Source organism: Epinephelus moara, chromosome 15 (genome assembly GCF_006386435.1).
Source record: "Epinephelus moara isolate mb chromosome 15, YSFRI_EMoa_1.0, whole genome shotgun sequence".
NCBI classification, from domain to species: domain Eukaryota; kingdom Metazoa; phylum Chordata; class Actinopteri; order Perciformes; family Serranidae; genus Epinephelus; species Epinephelus moara.
In genome coordinates this window covers 12643990-12659693 of record NC_065520.1, presented here as the reverse complement: position 1 = coordinate 12659693, position 15704 = coordinate 12643990, and the positions used below count along the sequence as shown (strand labels likewise).

Genomic DNA, 15704 nt, shown 5'->3' with positions numbered 1-15704 from the left:
ACACTGTTTTACTGTAACTTTTTGTAATTTTGTCATGCATTGGCATCACTCGTGGCGTGCTTATTTTAAGGCAGAACACCATCACTTACCAAGTAGTTTAGTTGCCTAAACCCAAAAGCGACCAGTTCACAACATGTTTCAGCTGTGTGTCACATTGATACACTAAAGGGAGCCCTGTGCATCGCTATCAGATGCCGAGGGGCGTCACAAAATGTTGGTATTTGACAAACCTGGAAATGACAATGGGTTGAGATTCTCCAAGTCTCCATGCCTAGGGATGTCTACCATTCTACAAAAGGCAATGGAGGCTTTTGCCTTTGTGAATGTATTTGGGAGTATTTCTAAAAATGAACCTAAACACATCCTCTACAGATATTCAGTTAAAGGATGTAGCAATGTAGCCGGTTGCCATCTCGACACAGAGTACCCTGTAGTGTTAGAGTGAAGTTAAGACTTCAGAAAGATCAGTAACTTGAGTGAGTCATCGTGGGACACATGGGTGGTTTTGATGCCTTTGTTCTCAGGGATTGCTATAGGGTTCAACCTAGGGGCAAACACTAGTACATGCCTTGCTATGATGGGCGTTTGGGAAAAGAGGCGGTTGTCTCAGCAAAAAGAAAATGCTTCCAATTGAACTTCTGCAGTCGCAGCTTGGTTACAACAGGGCAGTTATGCATTTATAAAGCCAAAGCCTATGCACCAATGTACCATTAAATAATGCACAAAGCAGGTTCCATGCAGAATTCATGAGACATAAAAGGGCTAACAGAGGAACACATGCTGTATGTCGAATTCTCTTAACATTTACAGAACATGTGATGCACTTCTTTGATTAAAAATTCTACAAGAGTGTCACTTTTTGCATTGCTGATCAGCTGGCACATTGTGTCTAAATTTGCTTTTTGAGAATTGAAGCATGATTGGGAGATGATGCTTGTTCTAAAAGTTATTTGTTTTTGCGAAGCAGGGGCGAGGGAAGGAAGTTCGGATCTGAACGGAGCAAGGAACAAAATGGGTTTTGCTTCATTTGCATAATTGATCAAATTTGGTCTTCCGTCAAAGGGGGAGCGGAAGCATGAAGCGCATCGCTCCACTCATTCACTGTTATCTGGTGTGAGAGATGACTGGAATTATGGGAAGTAAAATGCGGTGATCATAACATAACAGAATATTAGTGTTCACCAGGAAATGAATCCCTGCAGAAGATGCGCACAAGAAGGAGGGACTGATTAAAGCATTCTCTTTCAGAGCTGGTATCTTTTATCAAATAAGCATTTAGAGATAACAAATGTGTTATTCTTCTGGGCTGAAATTAAAGATGCTTCTGTGGCTTTATACTTAAAAGAAAAAGAGTGCACATGCTTTTTTAAACACAACAAAACACGCCTTAAATATATATTTCAGCATCCTGACACAATCAGAAACCATATCAGTCTCAATTTGAAAGACGAATTGTGTCTTTGAAGCAGATTGTACCTGGTTGCAATTACAGGCAGGGATAGATACACAGGGGAATGGATGGATGTGCTGCCATATAAAGTAGGCAGATAGGTAAGGGAGAGAGAGATGTGTGATGTGATTTCATATACTGAATGAAACAGCCAACAGTGTGTTCACCCTGCCAGTCCCTCCTGCAGTGATCACCAACCAAATCCCTTAGGAGGATTATCCAGACTCAAATCAAGAAAATTGTGCAACTTTAAGGGTTACGGGCAGAGTGAGAAAGAGAGAAATGGAGTGGGGGGGTGGTAGTGCTGATGCCTGATGTTATGTTTTTCTCATCGCCAGCCTTTGATTTGTGAGTTTTGACACATGTGCCTCGTGCAGCAACACGTCCACCTATACCAAATAACTGCAAGTTTGTGAAAAAATACAAGTGGTATTACAAGCTATAGAGAGCTGGTGAAGGACTCCTTACTGATCGCTACAAAGGTAAAGGTTGAGGATACACAGACCAACTCAAACTGCTTATCTTGCATTAGCTTTGACTATACTTGAAAGATCACAACCCAAAGACCAGAAAAAAATGCGTGCATTGTATGTTTCCAGAACATTTGTAGCGGATACGCTGAATAGTTACGTTTCAACAATGCTGTGGTTAACATGTGGTTAGGTTTAGGCACAATAACCACTTGTTTATGGTTAGGAGAAGATCATGTTTTGGCTTAAAATGCCTGGTATTGGTGGCATAATCTCCACTGGAAATACAGCAATGTCTTGGTATAAAACAACTGTTTTTTGTGTCACTGTTCCGCTGAAAAAACAGTGGTGGGTCGCTTAAATCACCCATGTTCAGGGGCTAAGAGGCCACAGGAAAAACAGTGACAGGTTCCTAAAAACACTCATGTTCAGGGGCTAAAAGCTGCAGGAGAAATACAGCAACAGGTCACAAAAAAATCACCCACATTTGGGGGCTAAAAAGTGGCGGGAAACACAGTGACGGGTCCCTAAAAAACAACCAAAATAGCCACAGGTCATTAAAAAATACCCAAGTTTGGAAGCTCAGAGCCACCAGAAAAACAGCATCGGGTCCCTAAACAATATCCACTGTGGGAGCTAAAAACCAGCAGAAAACTCAGCAACAGGTCCCTTAAAATACTTTTGTTTGAGGGCTGGAAAGCTGCTGGAGAAACAGCCACAGGTGGCGAAGAAACTCCCAAATTTGGTGTCTAAAAATCTGCTGGAAAAACAGCGATGACGTGATAAATCACAACGGGTATTGTTGTTTGTTGGTCTTGAACAGAGTGGTCTGTAGTGGTCTGCAGCTTGGGAGGCATCTCACCTAAGTGACACGCCATCCACCATCCCCTCCACCTCGTGATGACAATGTCAGCTCATGTTCTATGTCACTTTATAAACGCTGATATGATACCTACAAAACATGCAAATGTCTCATCTAACTCTCAGCACGAAAACAACTAATCATAGTTTCGAAATCACCCTGTATCATCATGTATTTGTAGTACCTCTCCCCTTCCTTGAGCTCTTTCTGAAAAACCGCATTCGCAAACTTTCAATACTTGATCATGAGTGAAAGCGACTGAAAAATTCTACATATGCAGAAATGTTGTTTTTCCATCACAATGACTAAAGCGATTATGAAACGATTACAGGTGATTTTAAATCATGAGCGCCCTAATTTACTCGGAATTGAAAATGATTTGGGATATTCTTTAGGCTGCCACAGCTTGTCAGATGGCTCTCGGTACAATGGAACTTTGCCCTCTGAAGTAGCAGCATGCATTGGCATTAAGCAGAAGGCAATTTGGCATGCATTACTGTAATCTGATATTCAGAACACAAACAAGCCCTGCTGGCTAGTTTCACTGCCAAATTCCAACACACTAAAGCCAACATTTCCTCACAATACAAATACCGATACAGGTCCTGCCTTTGTCTTTAGGATGCATGGATGAGAGAGATTAGGTTAATGTTCCCCAAATAGAGCCAGATGTGTGATGACAGAACTCCCATTAGTACATAGTCAGACAAAGGCAACAACAAACGCAACAAGAAGGATCACAGATCCCTCTCACCTGCTGCATCTGTTTTAACTCCCATCTCACAATGAATGATTTATTCCGAAGCATTAAAAGGTGATAAATGAGCCACAATTTCTCATTAAAGTTTATGAAGCAAACTTGGCTTGTACGCCATCTGCAAACAGAAGGCTTCGAAACTGTATTATGACAGCTCATGGATACACAGCGGCCATCTGGGTACAGGCAAGGTGCGGCAAACTTGCCAGTGATGCAAACACTCTCTTGGTGCCTGTTAGCGTTACGCCATTATTAATTTTTCGTCATTTTACAGTCTGTCGACAACGGATGGAGCCAAATGTGGATAAGTGGGTGTGGCGAACATTATGACCAGCTGAAGCAGAAGGAGAAGTGCAAGTGGTTCCCACGAGGGTACAACAATTGGAGAGCAAGAGGAGTGGAAGCACTTCATATGATAAATGGAAGCTATTTATTCAAATCTGAAGTCAAATAAAGATAAAAATGTGATAATATGGAACATATGCACACTTTAGGCACTTGTCTCTGTGCTGTGTGACTCATTCATCCACATTAATGTGAAAAATATGAATGTTTTCCATTATTTGTTTTTGTAATACTCATTTAACTGTTTATCTCTCTCCATGTGATTTACAGGGATAGTTCTACAAGATTCTGAATGTTAAAGTGCTTCACAGGCATTAGAAGTGTTTTCTGACCTGAAGCACCTTTCAAAACTCTTTGGTTGTGGTGTGGTAAGGTTAAGGTACAAACATGACTTGGTTAGGCTCAGGAAAACACCGTGGTGAGGCACCACAGTCTCAGAGAAATACATGAAATAGACAGGACCTCTTAACAAGGCATAACGTGGTGATGGGCACAAGAAGTGTTAAAATTACATGCTGGCAACACACAAAACAAAGCCAATGCAAAGTCTATTACAAACAGTTGAAGTTTCATTGTGAAACAGTCGCAGTGGGGTTAGGTCTAAGGAAAGAATGACACTTTAGAGAACAAAGAAATAATTGATAAAGTTTAGGAAAAGATTGCAGCTTTGGTGTTAATAACTACCTATGGGACGTAGTGACTTCAACTTATGTACTTTGCATAACCATGTAAAGATCATAAAGTCTTGGAACTGCACTGACTTTTGGTTTCAAACAGGGCACAAACAGCTGTCTCCTGGTTGAAAGTCCATGTTCATTTGACCCATCCACTAACCCTCCCACCCAGCAAACACAGACTTTCTCACTTTTTTTAAAAATATTTTTTGGGGCATTTTGGCCTTTAATCGATAGGACAGACAAGCGTGAAAGGGGGATAGAGAGGGAGTGACATGCAGCAAAGGGCCACAGGCTGGAGTCGAACCCGGGCCGCTGCGGCAACAGCCTTGTACATGGGTTACCTGCTCTACCACTAAGCCACCGATGCCCCGACTTTCTCACTCTTAAAGGATAACTTCGGTATTTTTCAACCTGGACCCTATTTCCCCATGTGTATGTGTGCGTATGATTCATAGGTACAACTCATTTTAAAATTGGTTCAGTATTGAGGGAGGCGGATGCAGCCGGGAGCCGCGAAACGAGCTAAAACGGTAACGGGGGCAAATGCGCCCCATATAAGTTTGCGCATTAAAAGTGCTTTTTTTCGCCACTGACTGGTTCAGATCGGCAGTGGTATCTCTGTAAATAGCATACTAAGCGTTTCCCTGACCCTTCACCTCCTCCTGGCTGTGACGTCATCTCGCGAGAGCTTTGCTTGTTGCCGGAAGAAAACAGAGGAGCCATGCAGAGTGCCGCTCAGAGTGGAGCTGGTTGTCCCGGAGTACAGTTGAGAGTTTTATTGCATCGATTGAAAACAATGCTTCGTGTTTGTGCTTATCCGAATTGCAAGAACAGGATGTCGCGCAACACCCCGTACAGCTTTCATAGGCTGCCTTTGTCGGACGGCGAGATGCTGAAGTTGTGGCTAGTTGTGCTACAAATGGATGCTAACACTCCTGTCCAGACACTGCGCCTTGCAGACCATCGGGTCTGCAGTGCTCACTTCTCCCAAGATGACTACTGCCAGCCGAAGAAGAGAAGACATCCAATCCCGAAACACCTCTTCCTCAAGAAAACGGCTGTCCCACGAGTAGAGAGAGCTACAGACACAGTGGAGCAAAGCTCTCGCGAGATGACGTCACACAGCCCAGAGGTAAGGGAAACGCTTAGTATGCTATTTTCAGAGATAGCACTGGCGATCTGAACCGGTCAGTGGCGGAAAAAAGCACTTTTAATGCACATTCTTATACGGGACGCATTTGCCCCCGTTACCGTTTTAGCTCGTTTCGCGGCTGCCGAGGGGCCACCTCCCTCAATACTGAACCAATTTTAAAACGAGTTATACCTATGAATCATACGCACACATACACATGGGGAAATAGGGCCCAGGTTGAAAAATACCGAAGTTATCCTTTAATACTTAACTTGAGCGCACACCACGACAAAAGATCCTTATTGAGTTTGCACTGGCATTGTTACTGTGTTGCCAGCACGTACTTTTTCGTGCCCCGTACCACATTACGCATTGTTAAGTCTTTGTGTCCAACACCAGGCTGGGTTAGGGTTAAAATCGCTGCCTTTCTAAGATTAGGTCGTCATCATAATGGTTATGCTGATACAGTACATGTTTCGGCGTAGGGAACAATCGTGGTCATACTCTAAAACAACTACTGTTGTTTGTTGTTTGGAAACAGATATGAACAACAGCCTCTCGGGTTGAAGGCAGAAGATTTGTTGACCCATCTACCCAAAACTCCTCATTACATGGCTCCAGCTGTCACTGGCTGGAGGCGGGGCACAGCCTCGACAGGTAGCCCGACTACCACATGAAGACAGACAACCACTCACATTCACATTCACACCTACGGGCAATTTAGAGTCACCAATTAACCTGCATGTCTTTGGACTGTGGGAGGAAGCCGGAGTACTTGGAGAAAACCCATGCTGACACAGGTAGAACATGCAAACTCCACACAGAGGGGCCCCAACCTGGAACTCTCGTGCTGTGAAACCACAGTGCTAACCACTATACCACCTGTATGTCTTTTCATATATTTTGAGGGCCAAGTGTTAATATGCTTAAGAAAACCATAAACTTCAGTTCGGTTGAAATTCACAAACATGACTGAGCCAAATACAGAGTTAGGAGTAAGTTACTTGGAATTTGGCAATAATATTCAGGCAAACTCAAAGTTCTTGTGTTTCCTTATACACTGGTTAAATGTCAGTGTATAAATGTGATAATAACAACACACAAATATTGTGTAGAAATAGCTGTATTGTTAAGCCTGAGCCACAATGGAGACGTGGATCCTTTTTCAATTTCTTTCCTCAGAAGAGCAGAAGATGCAATCCAGATGCTACCCTCTGAGTGTGTAGGTTTAAGAGATTTGTCATGAGCCATGTTTAGTGGGCTTAGCGATGTGACCACACATGAGTTGGGGGATCATGCAAACATGTATTAACGTGCATGTGTGCCCACGCATCATGCCGTGTAGTGTGTATGTGTGGCATATTAGATCACAGTGAGCGGAGATTGTTGTGTGCTGAGCTCTTCATTATAGAGTTCTCCTCTATCTTAAGACTTCTTAGTATGTCTTTACATTTCAGGCCTGGGGTTCATTTAAACTAACATGTCTGGTATGTAAAACTGCAACACTGGATAGTTTACTTGAATTAAAATAATCTTGAATCAGGACTTTAATTAAATGTTTGAATCTTTTGCCTTGATTATATAGTTGTGGGTGTGCATAATGGGGAGTGGATGGGGTGGCTCAGGGTGAACCTCCTCTTCTGGAACAGTTTTAAATCAAGCTGTCTTTTGAAGTACTTAGTAGTCTTGTTACAACTCTTCCTTTGGCTCTGTGCTCTCCACTGGCTCACTCTGTCCTTTTAAGTAACCATTGTCCATCCTCTATCTATCTATCTGGATGCTTCTTGGACTCTTTGATTCCACCCTGGCTTTCTTTCCCCACTGAGCCTCTGTTGTTGCTGTTGACAATGTGCATATCTTAGTATGAGTTGTAGATCCCAACATTTTTTAGATGCTAAAATAACAAATAATAAGACAAAAACACAACCAGGCCTCTACCTGCTCAAAGACAGGAAACAATACATCAATAGAATACAATATCGTCTCTGAAATTAACGCATTACGGGTCACATACAAATCTGTTTTGTGCAACACACACATCACACAAAGCTCCTCGTTTTGCTTTTTCTTCATCAAACATTTGCTCTAGCCTTATCACCAAAGTCTCTCTGTTGAAGCCCTCTCATTTCATTCATTTTAAGAGTCGTAAAACTTTCTGGATTGGATAAACAAAAGTGGACAAAGTGATTGTAGAGTCGTCCAAGCAGAAACCGGTATACCCTTCAAAAACTGATCAGCCTTAGATGAAATAAATAATCACTTTGTTCTCAAGGTAGTGGCATTTGTTGAAGAATTGTTAAAAAAGAGACCAGCTGCAAAGGGACACACACACACTCACCCAGACAGCTTTGGCATCTTGGAGAACCCAAACATGTCCATGTGGTCCTGCTACAGAGCGCTACGTCCCAACCCTCAGGTGCTCCACATCAGCATTCTAATCCACATCCAAATTCCAGACAATCCCGTTTCAACCCGGATCCATATCAAGAGTCAACAAAAGCCATTCAAACACAGAATTTCTCGCAGTTTGGGAAAACACACTCAAATGGCAGCAAGTATCACCATTGTTGAATGCCCCATCTGGTAAGAAGACAGTCCAATTCCTTGTCTTTCCACAATGTTGCGTTCTCAAGTGATGACATAGACAGTAAGGTCACCCCCCCTCCTCCTCCTCTCTGCTCTCTCTGGGACGAGTCAGCCCTTTCTGCTCCTCTCCACCTGCCTTGGTTGAGCTGCAATAAGCCCACTGTGTGTGCTCTCCATCTCAGCACATGGAGTAGTGCAGTGATCCTAGCCGCGGCAAGCAGGGTAGAAGAGAGGAGGAGGGAGGGACAGTGAATGGAAGAGGGATGGGATGGAGAGGGAGGTAGGTAGGGAGGGACGGGGGTGGGGGGGGGACAAAGCGAACGGATGACAGATGCTCTCTGGCTCCGGCTTTGCCCTCCGCTCATCGGGGCTGCGAGTCCCTTTTGCAGGGGCAGAGGAGAGGATGCAGGAGAAGGAGGGGGGTACAAGAGTAGGAAATCAAGATGAAAGATGGAGGAGGGACAAAAAAAGAGAGTAAAAGTGCTTTGATTGTAAAGAGAAAGCAACTGAGAGAGACAGAGAAGGGGGGAGAGAGAGAGTGGTGATGGGCAGAGGAAAGCTGACTCGGCAGAATGGGACGCTGATGGGAGCAAGACCCCGTCTCTCAGGTTTTTCCTTCCCCCCCGCTTGGTTTTACTAAGTGAGCTTGTATGCGCACACCATCACCGTGATGAAAGCACGCATTAATCTTGTAGACCACAGACAGCTCTCTTGTTTATTTTCATCCAGAGGGAATATTTGGTTTTGGATCATTTTTCAGTCCTCGTTTATTGAATGGAAGAAACATAGGGATATTTTGCACGTGTGGGTTTAACACCTTTTGATGTGTTTACAACATTTGAGAATTGTCTCGACATAGCATCTTTATTCATTACTTTCAAAACCTCACTTGGACTAAAAACAAATGGGTTTTAATGCAAGAAAATTGACTCAAGTCTGTCTGCCTGTTGTCTCTGACGAGAACATTCAAGGACGCTTATTTCTTTTGTTGTGCACACATACACGCACAGCCCTTCACAAAGCTTGTCATCAAACCCGAACAACAAGTCGCAGCCTCGTGTGTGTGTTTGTGAGCACGCACAGATGGTTCAAGATGCTGCTCCTGCTGGCCTTGTGCCACAAGGTGCCAAGGACAAACCACAAATGAACCTCAGTTACGAGGATAAACCTTAATTGAATGCAAAAGAGCGGAAAGTATGTTTAGCATCCCATGTAATCCAGCTCGACTCAACTGGGCGTGTAATGAAAGGAAGTACATTTTTCACTTATCTTTTGAACGAAAGGAGTACATTTTTCTTAGTGTCTTCAGTTGCTACAGGCCTGAAACAGCAAGGTAATGGGAATCTCGATCAAAACAGCGAGCAGGTTATTTTATTCACTGGGCCTCTTGTCCCCAATGTCAACAGACGGTGTTACGTGACAAGAATCACTAAATTGGATCCTGGCATTTTCTTAAATTGTAGTTACAGAGCTGTCGGATCAGGACAGCAGAGGGGAGACATAATGTCAAGCGACACATGAAATGAGAGAAATGGAACCAGATATCCTCAAGTTGAATGCCATGAGATTTAAGAATTCATAAAAGTTACTCTGATGGTTGAGGACAGTCTAATCACTATTTATGAGCATGAAAATTTCTCTGGGGGGTGATGCAAGACTGCATACTTGATCACATTAAAAGTTTGAGACTTTCTTTTTAAGAGAAAAGTTTTCAAGAGTATTGCTCAGACTGTCCCAGGATACAGGAACTTAACATAATGCTCCATCTTAAGTAATCATACAGTGACGTTTCCAGTGTTGGAAATGTTACATCACTGTCAATGATTTGTGTTTTTTATAAAGTCCTACAAGCTTTGGGTCATCATCAATTACAGTTCTGTAAGTACTTTAAGACAAGATGCTGTAAGGGTCACTTGACCTTTTGATATTATGATGTCACTGTTTGCTTATTGTCTCTCTTCAGGGTCAAGAGGCCAGTACACTCCATCAGTGCTGCTTGTTGTATGATCGATTACCTTTGCTTTTCATGTCATCATAAATCACCTCTTTTCTAGTTTATACTATATTTGCCAATTCCATATCTTTCCCACCATGAACACATCAGACAGGCAGACTTTTAAAATCAATCAACACTTTTAACCCTACTAGCAAAGAATGATGAGGTTGAACCTAATAACACTTAAAATGGTAATGCCAACATGTTGGTGTTTAGTAGGTGAAATGCTTACCATGCTCACCAGCTACATTTAACATATTACCATGGTAACATTAGTTATATAGCAGTAAACACAAAAGTAAAGCTGAGGCTGATAGGAATGTCTTCAGTTTGGCATGTATTTAGCAAGCAGCAACTTGCAGGACAATGCCAAAAACTGCAGTTCCTCTAATGGCCACTTGAGGCTGTCTCCAAGAGCAAGTCAATTCACATAGAGCCCAACCTTAAAATGAAGTAAACATGTTAACATCCGGGTACAAATAACAATTTTGGTCTCTACAATAGGGCTGCAACGATTAGTCGACTAATCGATGACTAATCGACTATTAAAATAATCAGTGACTATTTAAGTAGTCGACTAATCGGTTTGAGTCATTTTTCACAAAAAGGTACTATAAAAGTACCCAAAATACCCAAATTATTGCAGCTTCTTAGGTTCAAATATTGGCAGCTTTACACACTCTCCCATGACGGTGAACTAAAACCCTTTGGCGTGAGTACGAAACAAGACATTAGATGACATCATTTTGGGGTTTGGGAGAGACAGACCGACATTTTTCAACATTTTAACACATTTTTCAATAAAATGATTAGTCGACTAATCAAAGAAACAATCAACAGATTAGTCGACAATGAAAATAACCGTTAGTTGCAGCCTAGTCTCTATATGCAGACTCTACATTCAGTGAATGTTGAGTGTGTAGAAACCCCGGAGATCTTGCCTCTGGAAGAAGAGCGGAAGAGCCCTGGTTTCCGGTTGTAGGCTGTTTGTAGTCCGCGTGATATTGACCAATCACGTTTGAGCCGGCTGCAGTTGTTTCCAGGTTAAATGGTCCGTGCGGTGAACTAACGAGGCAGAACATAATTGGGGTCACTGAAAACTCAGAATCCATTGCAATGGTTCAGCATATTTACTTATATATAAACAGAAGTCGGAAAGGGAAATTCACCTCCTCCACCCAAATCAAACTGGAATGCCAAAAAATCGGGGGTCTGCCCCCAGAGACTGTATCGCCATCTGCCGGAAGTCAGACACCGAATACAGCTGATGGGTTCCGAGAATGGTTGCAGCCCTACTCTACAGCCATTTTCCCCATTTATGACAGCTGTACGAGGGAGGTAATTTTAGATAACTCACCTGTTGAAATTTAGGATTTAGGTTATGCATAATTAAGGGCGCTTTCATTGACAGATGGGTGCCATCTGTTCACAAGATGCTACAGACAACAATGTTGGTTAGGTAAGGTAACAACGGCGTAACCCCAGATTCAGTATAGAGTATAGGTGTAGCCATAGCTGTCGCTTTTTCAGTGTATTTTCAGTTAATGAAAGTTAACTGTAACATTTTGGCAATCTAAAAAAGTCTTGCTCAGCATTTGGGTGTACTTAAAGATCCAGTAAGGAGACGGATGTTCAGTGTTTCCACTAAGTGAATTTCGTTTTATTGGTTTTAAGCCTGTTTTTTGCCATTGAAAATCTGCATTGGCATTATCACAGTTAACCACAGATGTAAATGCTCTGTGTTAAGCAAGCCAGCAGCCGGTATGAGGGTTTGCTACATGTACTCAACCAAATATGGTCCCTTCTGTCTCCAAAAATTCAAAATGGTGCTGTCCAAAATGCCAGACTCAAAGCTTTAAAACGGGAGTCCACAAACCACTGGGTGACATCACTGTGGCTATGTCCATTGTTTTATGCTGACTCTTTTTACTCAAAACCATAAATGTCGACCTCATGATGGTGCTAGAGGAGAATCAGGAAATCCCCAATGTCATAGAATTTATCCTCTGGGGACCATGAATGCCTGTACAAAAATTCATGGCAGCTTTGGACAATAATACAGTACATTAGCTTCCTTAAACGTAGAAATTCGTTTAAACCTCAACTGTAAATGAGCTCACAAACCTTAAGAAACTCAGTGTGCGTCTGTAAATGTAAATAACGTCTTTCCCCTACTCTAAGTGCAAAGCAGTGACAGCAGAGAGCAGCTGATTTACGTCAGGCAGCTTTAATGCAAAGACTCTTTGATGACCCTCGCCCTCCCTTAGGTGCATTTGAAAGCACATGCAACCGCATACATCAAACGCACTTTGTGATTACAATATATAAAAAGCCTTGTTGCCCTCTCATAATTTCCACATTCCATCTCAGGACGAGGATGAGACAAATGAACGATTGCTCTTTTATCTGTTGTATATTCAATTTCCTGGCACAGTTTATTACAGGTAGAAGCTATTTTTGATGTCTAGTGTTGGGCATCACTGAGAGCATTTGGATATCAGGTTACTGGAATCGTAAATGGACTGTATTCTTATGGCAATTTACTATTCTTTGTGACCACCCAAAGCACATTCATATACAGGTGGCTGAGGCTACCATACAAGGTTCCACCTGCTCATCAGACTGACATTCACAGGCAATTTGGGGCTCAGTATCTTGCCCAAGACACTTCAGCGATGTAGACTGCAAGAGCTGGGGATCAAACCACAACCCCCTGGTAAATGACTGCTCTACCTCCTGGGCCACAGCCACCCCCAAGCCTTTATGTCAGAACGGTGATCTCCATATTGGAGGTTCTTGGATGGAAGGACATCTTATGTTAGGGGGACCGCAGAAACAAACTAAAATGGGCTGGAAATAATGAGCTAACCTTGCAACCTTCAACTCAGTTCATCTGCCCCAACCATATCTCACATGAATTTATCTTCCATCAATATATCTGACCTGACACTGACAGACGAGCAAAAAGAAGCATCATGCGGACTACTGGGGCCTTGTCTACATAAATCCATGGTCTTAGTATGCCCTATCTGAACCTCCCATAGATACTACATCTTTGTGATTAATCATTAAAACCTTAATTTATAATTAAAATGTAGAAAGTTAGCCTTTATCCTCAGATTAGGAAACTAATGCCTCTGAACACGACTGAGAATTGTTGAGAAAAAAAAGCTGGAAGCACTGCACTACTGGAGGAGCTGATTGGATTGGCGAAGATAACAGTGACTAATGATTGGTTCCTGTGTGGGTAAGAGATCGGAGTGGTACCTTTAGGCTTAAGAGATTGGATAAAGTGATTGAGGAAGGAGTTGCCTAATTTGAAATTGACAGGATAATAAAGGGGAGCAGGGATCTATGAAAATGGATCGAGGCCAAGAGGCATCAGGGCTGAGAGGAAGGGATGAATGAAGAAGTGAGGGAGAGTGAATGAACTTTTGCCAGGGCCCACAAATTTCCATTTTATTATTATGACTTGTTTCAAGAAGGGATGCAAAGGACAGGACAAAGAGTGAGTTGTTCACCCATGATATTTGCCAATAATCGCTGAACCAAATGTGAGGTGATGCTGCAAGTAAAACTGGCTCTGATTTTATTGTGTGTCGTCCTTCTTCAAATTTTGGAGAGACAGCAATTCACTCCACTAAAACTCACACACTGCATAATGTATATGCAAGAAAGTGGTTTATTCAACTGCGTTCTTAACTTTTTGAGTGGGGTGTGTGAAGGACATGCAGGACCTTTTACTTCTAAGATGGTAATTTACTTCCACACTTCACTGATTCCACCTCCAGTGACTTGCCCACCCATTCAACTTTCAACACTTCTCTGAAAATGTTATGAACAGCGTTCCATCTCAGAGGGATTCAAAAAGTGCCAACTCTGACAACTGCAATATGAAACTTTAGCTCTACAACAACATAAGAGTGAAAGAAACATGTACAAAACATTTTCTTTCGACAACTTCTGCTTTCTTATGCTCTTGACTTTAACACTAATGACCCCTGGCTTCACCTGAACTTAAGCCTTTTGATTTGGAAGGACCTGATTTCCTTTCTTAACACTTAAAAGTTATAAAACATAGTGCTGACAATCAACTCTGTCAACTGATGAATCAATCCAGCAGCATTTACTTAGGTTCCATGAGCAGAAGGGAAAGGTGTATTTGGCACTGCAGAGCAGCAGACAGACAGCAGATGGTACCTTAGATTGTCACATTCAGATGGAAAGACTCCACAGAGGTTAACCAAAAAACTGACGGCAACAGTCAAAACAATCAAATCAGAGAAAGACAAATGATTCTTAATGTGTTGCAGGAAAAACAGAGCAAAGTGATCATATTGCTTTTAATATTCTAAAGTTCATTTGAAATCTCCTTTCATTACTTTTCCTGTGTTAAAGCCGGGTTAGGCAGATTTATTCTGGCGTCATTGATCAAAAATCCCATAAAAACTTTGAGCACATTATAATTCTATTGGACTGAGAGCAAACTGGACTTCTGCACCTCCTCTTGGATCTGTTTTCAGGCTTCGGAAAATCTACCCCGAGACTCTGGCCAATCGCAGGCCATTTCAGAGAGAGGTCATTCCTATCAGCAGCACAAATGCAAAGGCGTGTGCATGTCCCTTCGGTGAAAGCCTGATTTAATGGCGAAGAATCCTGCTAAGAAAATTGCTATTTCAACATTGACAATGACTGCCTACACTGCAAAGCAATGCAAAATAGTAAGATAGACTTATCAGAAGTCTGACAGAGTCTAACAATTAACGAAACAAAATGTGACAATAATAATGTCATGATGCTAATAGTTTAGCCTTGCTAATCGGAGCCAAAAGTTGTTCACATAGCGTTTGCCAGCTAGAGTCCTAAATTACAGAGCATTTTCTGCTTCACTTCCTGCCACTACAGGTCACCTTGTCAGAGGAGAGCAGGCAGCAGCTTTGGAGATGGACCAGCAAGCCCAGCCCCAGCCCTGACTGACGCCGAATCAGCAAACTTTCTGTTGCTGCCATTACACACTTCAGGCCCAACACCATTGTTAGCCACCAGGCCTCGTTGACACCTGGCACTGAGGGGTTTGGCTGAATTTCAGTCGCTACAGCTGCTGACCGAAAGTCTGTCTCGTAACAGTTGCATGCTCTCCTTGCAGGGAAGTAGTCCAGAGGAGTGGAAACTGAGGTGGCTAGCTAGCTAGTTCCTGTCTCATTTGTGGTCTGATAAAGAGAGAGAGAGAGCAGGGCACGGAGGGCCTGAACAAATGCACTGCATGTAATTCTACCATGAAGTAAGATTTATTTTAATATTTTAGCAGCATATCTTGGAATGGTAGCTGAAATATTTCAGTTGTTCCCAGAAAAGTTCTGTTACTTTAACAACTGCCTCAAGGATTATATGCAGGTCCCTGCTGTCCACTGGAACAAGCACTGTTTCAG

The 15704-nt window shown here is 42.5% G+C and overlaps 1 protein-coding gene across 1 annotated transcript in view; it reads right to left on the bottom strand.

Moving 5' to 3' along the window:
• The window catches only part of LOC126401659 (FERM and PDZ domain-containing protein 4-like), a 63770-nt gene extending 55354 nt beyond the window's left edge, over positions 1–8416 (bottom strand). The window contains exon 1 of the mRNA XM_050063018.1: positions 8032–8416. Coding sequence (XP_049918975.1) covers positions 8032–8072 — 41 coding nt within the window. The 5' untranslated portion in view covers positions 8073–8416. The remainder of the gene's footprint in view (positions 1–8031) is intronic.
• Positions 8417–15704: the final 7288 nt, after the last annotated feature.